We start from the raw sequence: 10227 nt of genomic DNA, 5'->3' as shown, positions 1-10227 counted from the left end.
TATATGTTTCATGTTGATAAAAAGTTATTAAAGTTATTTTTATGATTAATACTTGTATTTTATATTATATTTATAACTTTATTTAATCTCAAATATTGTTCGTGGTCTTCATGAACTCTCGACGTTTATCTTATGAAAAAAAAAAAAAAATCAAATCGACAGTAGTCCACTAAATCCGGGCGGTGATAATCTTAACGTTTTTTATTTTAGTATAAAATAAAACGGAGTTCAAAAAAAAAAGAACCAGTACAAAAAAAAAGTTATTATTAATATGATAAACTGTTTAACTATTTACTTTTAAATTTAATCTTAAATTACTTACTTTTTTAATTAATTACTTATTTACATTAATCTTAAAATCATACATATTAAATTTCATTACTATTAATATATATAACTATTTACTTAATGTCAATAAATTTTTTTTTTTCAACTGTGTATTTTTAATTTTTTTTTTGGGGGGGGGGTGCTTAAACTACACCACAGTTTTTGTGCTGAATTTGTTAATAATTAAATAATAAACGATTTTTGTATAAAATATGTATTCGTATCTCTAAATGTTTGTTAAATATAATGTAGTATTCGTAAATATTCCAATTTTGCAAATCGATAAAATATAGTATAATTTAAAATTTTGCTTGAAAACTAATGAGTTTAAATAAAATGTGTAAAGATTTAAACTTATAGTCCATAACATTGCCAACAATTTATATTCTATAATTTTTTTTCTACGATCGCTCATTTCCGAATTAAGTACAAAACATTAGAAAACTACCCCTATTGTCCATTTTTCAACCCCGAGTAGGCACGGGTTAAACTAGTCTGATTGACGTGAAATATTTTTTGGTTCGTTTTTACATGTATATAAACAAATTTGGGGGGTGAGACCAAGGAATTACCTAAGTCGAAAAATAAGGACCATTCTAATATATATATATATATATATATATATATCTTAGATTTTCAATAGATGGTACAGCCGATTGTAAATATTCACATACATTATGAAGATTTATTTTCATTGATTTAATACTAAATAAAACTTGTTTTAAAATTTGTTATTATATAGAAAGACTTAATACAAATTCAAAAGATTCCTGATTTTTATTTCTTTTAGCTTCGATGCGAAGCTGAGAAAGTAATGGTTTTACTATATGTATTTTTTTTTTTTTTTGCTTTTACCACATTTTCTCAGCTTTCACCGAACCGATTTCTTTCAATGATACGTCAAAAGATCAAAAATTGTATGTGGTCGAATACATTACCCTCAAAAATTAAAAAAAATTTCCCTCGTTCCCCGTAAATGGGTGGAACGTCCAAAAAAATTACAAATTTGAAAATCGCTAATTTTCGAAATTTTTTCATTTTTTTTTACTAAAAACCGCCATAACTTTTTTAAAAATGAAAACATCAATATAATTTTTTTTTTTATAGATGCTTGATGTCTTTACTTATCATTTGGTATATCTTTTTGTAAATCTGGCATATAATTTGGTCACAGGAGGGGATTTAAAATGACAACTTTTTCAACTTAACTTTTGAAAGTGTTCCGGAAATACTGACACTTATATATATATATATTAAATTAAAGCTAATGTAATATACTTTATAATGGAAAAACAAATTCCGAACTTTATTTTGTCTTCATGGTGAAAATGGCTACCAAATGCTATTTTTGTGTGAAAATTCTCCATTTTATTTTTTACATTTTTAATTTTATAATGCTATAACTTAATGAAAAGTGTATGGATCAACACAATTTTTTTATGAGAAATAATATTTTTTAATAATCCTTTTTTCATTCGACATATTTTATCTTAATCAGGATATTAATAAGGAACTAGCAGATCATGTAGCTTTTGGAATAATCCACCAATTTTTTAAAATTAAACACTATCTAAATATTTGCATCGAAGCGTTTTTTCTTGATAGTGATTTTAATAACTGTCAGATATCATTATACTTGATCCAACTATGCCACGTCACCACTGTGCCGCGACCCCCTGTGCTGGGTTTTTTTTAAAGAATTGATTTAAATGCTATCATAATGAGCTGTACCCATCTGCGCTATATAACCATTCAACGTATAAAAATGTATTTAATTCAATGAGTACTTGTCAACTACAACAAATTAGTTATTGAATTAAAAGTTATAAAAATGTTCAGTCACATTGTTCAATTCTGAATAAGACGGAAGGAAAAACTTTTAAATTAACATTTTTATTATAATAAAACATTTATTATTATACTTATATAATATCTACATTAAGAATTAAAATAATTTGTATTGACTTATTTCGTCAATATAATTCATGAAAGATCGAATAATATTAAAATCAAATCCATTGAAAATGGTTTTAATAAATTTAATATACTCTTTTGTATTTTCAATACTAAATACTTCAACTGTTGTATTAGATTTAAGGTTGTGTTGCATGAAACGTCGTTGATCATTTTGGTTTATTGTAAAAAGCTCTTTCCCATTCAATTCTATTGGTGTGTTGGCATTACATTCTAAATCTTTACAAAGCCCGAATGCAATCATGTCTAATTGTTGAATTAATGTATTCGTAAATGTATTAAAATAGAATGTAAGATTATCTAAATCAACAGATGTTCCTATTCTAGTCAAATCTCGAACAAAGTACTCAATGTTTGATTTAATGGTAAAAATGTATGAAACATTATCGGGATGCAACAAACTTACAAATTCTTCAAGTATTTCTAACCATTGTACAGTAAAATCTTGAATATACTCAACTTTTTGATGCATTAGATACATGAAATGCTTAAGGGTCAATCTCAACATGATAATTTGTAAGAAATCAAAAACGGATGTATAGTACACTTTGAATGGTAATAGATGGTCTTCATTCCAAGAAAGTTCATGTAGTTTATTATAGTAGTGTACTATTTTTGAGTCAGATTTTCCCCACATCACTTGGACGTTATACGTAAGCTGCAGATTTTTAGTTGTTTCCGAATTTTCTCCTAATTTTCTAAACAATATATTGTGACTATTAAACATGTCTATATTATCCACTTTAAGATTAGTATACATATGGTTTCTGTCTACCATAAATTCCATTTTATCACAATTTTGTTTAATTAATATGAAGTAATCTATATGTGATTTTTCAAAATCCTTACATTTGTTATGATAAATACTTTCTTTTGGACAATTGTTATTAATGATATCTTGTTTATACATACTTACAATATAATCACAGGTTTTTAATATGTTTTCAAGTATTAAGGAATTTATTGTCAATTTAGATGTCTTTGAATGTACAAAAACATTAACATCAACAATATTCGTATAAGCATTTAATAGCCACAAAGGACCAATTTCGATACCATTAATGCCATATATCGAACTTAGTTGTTTACTAACAACATAATCATACTTAGATGAAGTGAAGATAGCTATGGGTAATTTTGAGTGATTTGAATACATTTTTATATTTGATATAGATAGTTCCAAATGATGTAATCCATTATATAAGTATGAACATTTTAAATATCGAAGACAGTCAGCGGGTTCTACATCATACGGATAACCAGTCTCTATTGCATTAGACAATTTAAATGGTTTAACAAAGAATTCAATAATTGTAATGATTTTAAAAACTGTGTGAAATAACATATCTCAATTATCTACGGTAAAATAATATTTTGTTAAATAATAATTTTAACTATATACTTTGTACTAAAGTTCACTTTAAACGACGTTTAAGACTTATTAAAATAGTTAATGTATTAAATACAATTTTTTTATGAAAATAATGTTTTATGAAAAAGAAAAAATGTACATTTAAGAATTCTTAAATTTATTGTTGTTTATTCATTTATTTAAAAATAATTTTTAAATAATCATTATTTTAAACTAAGCAAATTATTATTTTTTTAAAGTAAATATCATAATTCTTAAAACTAATGTAGGGCTATCAAATCAAATTTTATTTTTTTTAAAGTTTTTATAAAAAAAATCGAATATATTTTACTTGGCTTGTCTATAATTACGTGTGCAAGATTCTCCAAATTTGATAAGACAAATATTTTCTCAAGAACTACTAAGAATTTTTTATTTTTGTAGAGAGAAAAAATATTGGGTTCAAAAAAATTTACGATAATATTTAGTTAAATAATTTTTTTTCATAACCGTTCCGCGTCGCTTCGAGATATACAGAGGCCTGTGAACCGCGTCCTTTAACAGCCATCGCCTACTATGGGTATATGGTAGTTTAACCCTTAAACAGTCGCGTGGGGGTCTAGCATTGCCCCACATGAATAAAAACTATTGTATTATATTGCATAAAAGGTGTACATAGATATAAATTTAGAAGATGATTTTTATAGTAATATTGAATCGATTTTCATAAATAAATACCTTCGAGAAAAAAATGTATGACTTAAAAAATTCATCAAAATTGAAATGGGTAAATTTACCCCCACGCGACTTATTTTTTTTTTGGACTTGTATTTTTTTCAAAATATCGTTTTATTGTAAATGCAATGTTTTAATCGATATACTATTGTGGAATTGGAATTTTATGGATCTGCTATCGACTGTACAATTAAGTTTTGAAAATAAATAATCTATTGAAAATTTCCACTACTCGATGATACGGAACAAATAAGAACAAAACATGTAATAAATACATCACGTCGCAATGTGGACACATTGATTATCGGTAATCGATGTGCTACTATGAACGAATAAGTGTATATATATATATATATATATAATAAAAATATTCAATTTAGAAAAATTATTATATAAATGTAAATACACATAAAACTAATAAATATAAGCCATGTTTGAGCTCATAGAAGTTTTAGTCTTAGTTACTATCGAGGTGGACATAATGTCCATGCACTAAGACCTGTTGGACCATTGTGCGCACCTCATACCGAATTGTCTTGATTCGGTTTACTCATCTAAGTGTTATCACCAAAGTGTTAATACATTATCAACTGTTTGGGCCGGGGGTATTAAATAGTAAAATACTTTACCCGGTCACTACGCCCTTTTTGCCAAATGGTCTAGCTTCTTGGTATACCACTCCAAGGCTGACCAACCTGTTAGTGTGTAGTGTGGTAATAGAGTCACAGGTGATGGGAGGGGTCGCCTGCGCAAAACCACTGATCTATGTAGTGTTCAAGTGTGTACTGTGTGTATATATGTTTTTGTGTGTACTCTTAAACTAAATAAATAAATAATTTAATTGCACTTAACACAGATATATTAATAAAATCGGAATACAACAATCAACAGTAATAAATAAAATATAAAGGATAGCCCTTCTGGCTCAACAATAATAAAATAAGTTTAAACTCTGAAAAATATTATACACAATAAACCTATAAAAAATCTAACAATGAATACAAACTATTAAATAAATAATATATATAAAAAATTTCTTTGATTTAATTTCAATTATATGCTAAAGTCCTTATGACTGTAATCCCTTTGCCTTATGCGCGAGGATGATAATATAATACAAATTTAACTCAACACACAACAATTTGTTCAATAATTCAATTTACACTAATAAGACTAACAAATATGTATATGCAATTGTAAGATAAACTTAAGTTACTTATACTACAATTTATAAACTCAATACTCATAGTGAGATGATTAATGCAAACTGGCCAGCTGCTCTTAACACTAATATCACACAACTAAATATAATACAATAGAACAGACAGACCACAACACACAATTTTTTCCAACAAGTAATACACAGAGTCAATACAATAATAGAAATAGTTGATCACAAATATTACAGTTCAAGTTAGAATATCACACTTTTGACTAGATTAAATAAACAATGCGAGGCCTATGGCTGTAAAATATAACGAATAATTAAGAAAAGAATTGCACAAAAAATTTCTCTTAAAAATATTCAAACTATTTTTCAACAACTCAAAAAAAAACTATAACTATATTACAACTCTAGCCTACAAAATTACTGTGTTATGTTGTGTGTAACAGGTGGCCGGCTGATTGATAACATTGCTGAAACCGTTATCAATCGTGGTAGTGGTTATACTGTTGTCGCGCACTGTTAGGAGGGACTTAGTATCATTAGCGGTATGGTGAAACGTATTATAACGTTTTACGTGGCCTCAACACCAACTATAAAGTCACCTCTAAAGATGACCAAAGAGTCCTGTCTTTCTGGCGAAATTAAGTATCTCTATGGGTTTTAGGCTTTTAATATCTTCTTTTTCAGGAAAAGGTTTATTCAAGTAGTTTGATCTTAGTGTGAACAAAGCTTCAAATTTGCACAAGATGTGAAATGAGTCTTCCTCTTCTACTCTACACTTCCTGCACAATGGTGATTCCGATACCCCCATTGCGTTAAGATGTTTAAGCAGGTGGCCTTGTCCTGTCAGTAGACCAGTCAGGGTGCTTATTTGATGTCTAGTCATGCTATTAAGATCACCCAGCAATAAACCAGGGGTCTTGATAAACATTTTAGATTGTCTAGGTACTACCAAGTACTTCCAGATTTTCCTGTGTTGTTCTCTGCACCAATTCTTGGGTAACGCTTTGAGCGATTGCTCAGTGANAGGTAGCGCTTTGAGCGATTGCTCAGTGAGTCCTACCACGGGTTCTGGTCCAACATAGGTGTTCTCTGCTCATTTCCTGGCTAGAATTTCAGCATTCTCATTTCCAGTGACACCGTTGTGTCCCGGTACCCACGCTAGTGTAACTTTGTTGAACCTCGATAGTGATTCTAAAGTTTCCCTGTATTCGAGGATTTTTTATAATTTCTATGTTAAATTTACAATACCAAATTATTGAATATCAATTTTATACTAAATTTAATTACTATAATAAGTATTGATTCATACACTGTATCATATTTAAAAATCAAGGAACTACTAATCAAAATAAAATTAAGAAAATCAAGTTGATTAAAATTTCTTTTGGATGAATCCACCAATTTCTTAAAATTATACACTAAGTACAGATTTGCTTCGATACTTATAATAGTAATTTTAATTAATGTCAATCAACTCGTTTTTTTGTTTCTTATTTTATTGCAGCATTGTCCCAAATATTCATAATTTTTATTCCAAGTAATATTTTTGGCACATAAAAACAACAGTAGGAGAATCTCAAGGAAGGCATATAGGTTAAGTTTAGGAGTAAAAAAATAAAAGTTAGACACGTGTTTTGCAACATTAATAAATATTTATTATTCTTTAAATTTGTTTTGCTGATTTCAAATCTGCTATTAGAATTTATCTATCATGTTTAGTTTATGAGATATTAAAATTTGTAAAAACAGTGAAATTACACATTAAAAAAAAAAACACATTATAGTAAAATTATTAGCTTACAAATAGATACCATCTATACTTGTCCCAACTATGCCACGTCCCCACTGTACCAGATTCCATACAGGAATAGTATTGCCGGCGCGTAATGAGCGTAGCGTGGGGTGGGCTGAATGCGTTATGACAGTCTAGTCTAGACGACGGAATATGCGATAACGCGTGGCGTTTGGAGAGTTACAAACATACATACATACAGGTGAAACTAATATAAGCGTCTTAAAAAAAACCCAGCACAGGGGGGTCGCGGCACAGTGGTGACGTGTCATAGTTCGATCAAGTATAATGATTAAAATCACTATCAAGAAAAAACGCTTCGATGCAAATCTTTAGATAGTGTTTAATTTTAAAAAATTGGTGGATTATTCCAAAAGCTTCATAAACTGCTAGTTCCTCATTAATATCCTGATTAAGATAAAATATGTCGAATGAAAAGGGGATTATTAAAAAATAGTATTTCCCATAAAAAAATTATATTGATCAATACACTTTTCAATAAGTTATAGCATTATTAAGTTAAAAATGTAAAAACTAAAATTGAGAATTTTCACATAATAATAGCATTTGGTAGCCATTTTCACCGTGAAGACAAAATAAAGTCCGAAATTTTTTTTTTGCATAATAAAGAACATTACATTAACTTTAATTTAAGATATATATAAAAGTGTCAGAACTTTCGGAACACTTTCAAAAGTTAAGTTGAAAAAATTAATTTTTTGTAAAAAAGTTGTCATTTTAAATCCCCCCTATGGGCAGGTAAAAAGTCAGATTTATAAAAAAAATATACCAAATGATAGGTAATGACATCAAGCATCTATATAAAAAAAAATTATATTGATGTTTTCATTTTTAAAAAAGTTATGACAGTTTTTAGTAAAAAAAAATGAAAAAATTTCGAAAATTAGCGATTTTTAAATTTGTAATTTTTTTGGACGTTCCACCCTTTTACGGGGAACGAGGGAAATTTTTTTTAATTTTTGAGGGTAATGTCTTCGACCACATACAATTTTTGATCTTTTGACGTATCATTGAAAGAAATCTGTTCGCTGAGAGCTGAGAAAATGTGGTAAAAGCAAAAAAAAAAAAAAAATAATAAACACATCTTAGTAAAACCAATACCTTCTCAGCTTCGCAGCGAAGCTAAAAAAAAATAAAAAAAAAAACAAATCTTAGTAAAACCAATACCTTCTCAGCTTCGCATCGAAGCTAAAATGTAAAAAATAAAATCGAGAATTTTCACACAATAATAGCATTTGGTAGCCATTTTCACCGTGAAGACAAAATAAAGTCCGAAATTTATAAAGTTAAAAATAATGAATAAAGAATAAAGTTAAAAATATGAAAAAGAATTTTTTTACAAAAATCGTATTTTTTTTATTAAGTTTAATGTCTGTTTTCACTATGAAGATAAAATAAAGTCCGAAATTTTTTTTTTGCATAATAAAGAACATTACATTAACTTTAATTTAAGATATATATAAAAGTGTCAGACCTTCCGGAACACTTTCAAAAGTTAAGTTGAAAAAATTAATTTTTTGTAAAAAAGTTGTCATTTTAAATCGCCCCCTGTGGGCAGGTAAAAAGTCAGATTTATAAAAAAAATATACCAAATGATAGGTAATGATATCATGCATCTATATAAAAAAAAGTTATATTGATATGTTCATTTTTGAAAAAATTACGGCAGTTTTTAGTAAAAAAAATTGAAAAAATTTCGAAAAATAGCGATTTCTAAATTTGTAATTTTTTTGGAGGTTTCCCCCATTTACGGGGAACGAGGGAATTTTTTTCAATTTTTGAGGGTAATGTCTTCGACTAGATACGATTTGTGATCTTTNCCACTACATCGGCCCAAATGTTGATATATTATCCGGTATGGTAGACATCTCTTAATAATGCCCTATGTTGATAACATTTATTGATTTCACAATCACAATATTTAAAATTGTAATCTTCTATTTTTACATATAAAATATATGTTAACGATAAATGAAGAATACTATTATCAATTTATTGTACTCACTTTTGGCATTGAAATCCATAATACATTTCTTGTAAAATATTCGATCGTATTCATTTTATTTTTTGTTTATGATTGAATACGCTGGTCAGTTGAATAAATGATAGTTTGTATGCGTACTTGTTCAGCATAGAGCGTTACAAGTAAAAAAAATCATACATTTCGAGGTGTTGAGATAGGGTATTTATATTAAAAACTATACTTAATGATCTATACATGTTCATAGCTAATCCTTCATCCTCTCACATGTATAACGTTATATACAATGATACATGTCACATTCATTATTCAGTAATTATATATGAATTTTTAGGCAAATAAGCAATAAACACATCATAGTAAAATTAATACTTTCTATGAGCCCCGTCAAAGTTAAACATTTTTTAAAACTTGATTACATTATTAATAGTAACAGGTAGTATAACAATATTTTCTTAATAGTCACATTATTTAAGAATTATTAAAATAGCAATTTTCTTAACATAAACACTTTATACAAATGTAAATTCCCATATATGATTTTCATGTATGAAAATACTTTTTCTTATATTACAAGGCATATGCAATAGTACCAACAGAAAAAAAAAAAAAGAGATCTCAACTTCTATAAGTGAATAATTATACGTATAAACAGGTGATTATAGACATATTAATGTGAAAATAATCAAGTGGCATAGAAAGTGTCTATTATTTGGAAATATATGTCCTGTGATAATTTATTTAGTTCTTATATCTAACGTAGTACGTAATCCATATATATTTATCTGTCTATCTCTATCGATCATGATCGGGTTAGATCAAATCGATCAACAAAGATCAATATACTAAAGTATCTATTTTCATGTATAGTATAT

At 27.6% G+C, this 10227-nt stretch overlaps 1 protein-coding gene across 2 annotated transcripts in view; it reads right to left on the bottom strand.

Moving 5' to 3' along the window:
- Positions 1-2236: 2236 nt before the first annotated feature.
- Positions 2237-10227, bottom strand: part of LOC126904051 (uncharacterized) — a 55554-nt gene continuing 47563 nt past the window's right edge. For both annotated transcript variants that reach the window (XM_050682701.1, XM_050682692.1), the window contains exon 2: positions 2237-2496. In XM_050682701.1, coding sequence (XP_050538658.1) covers positions 2273-2496 — 224 coding nt within the window. In that variant the 3' untranslated portion in view covers positions 2237-2272. The remainder of the gene's footprint in view (positions 2497-10227) is intronic.

This window comes from Daktulosphaira vitifoliae, unplaced genomic scaffold (assembly GCF_025091365.1).
Source record: "Daktulosphaira vitifoliae isolate Bord-2020 unplaced genomic scaffold, ASM2509136v1 Scaffold_1, whole genome shotgun sequence".
NCBI classification, from domain to species: domain Eukaryota; kingdom Metazoa; phylum Arthropoda; class Insecta; order Hemiptera; family Phylloxeridae; genus Daktulosphaira; species Daktulosphaira vitifoliae.
Note: the sequence above shows the minus strand (reverse complement) of the source record. Positions and strands in the feature narration are given on the sequence as shown.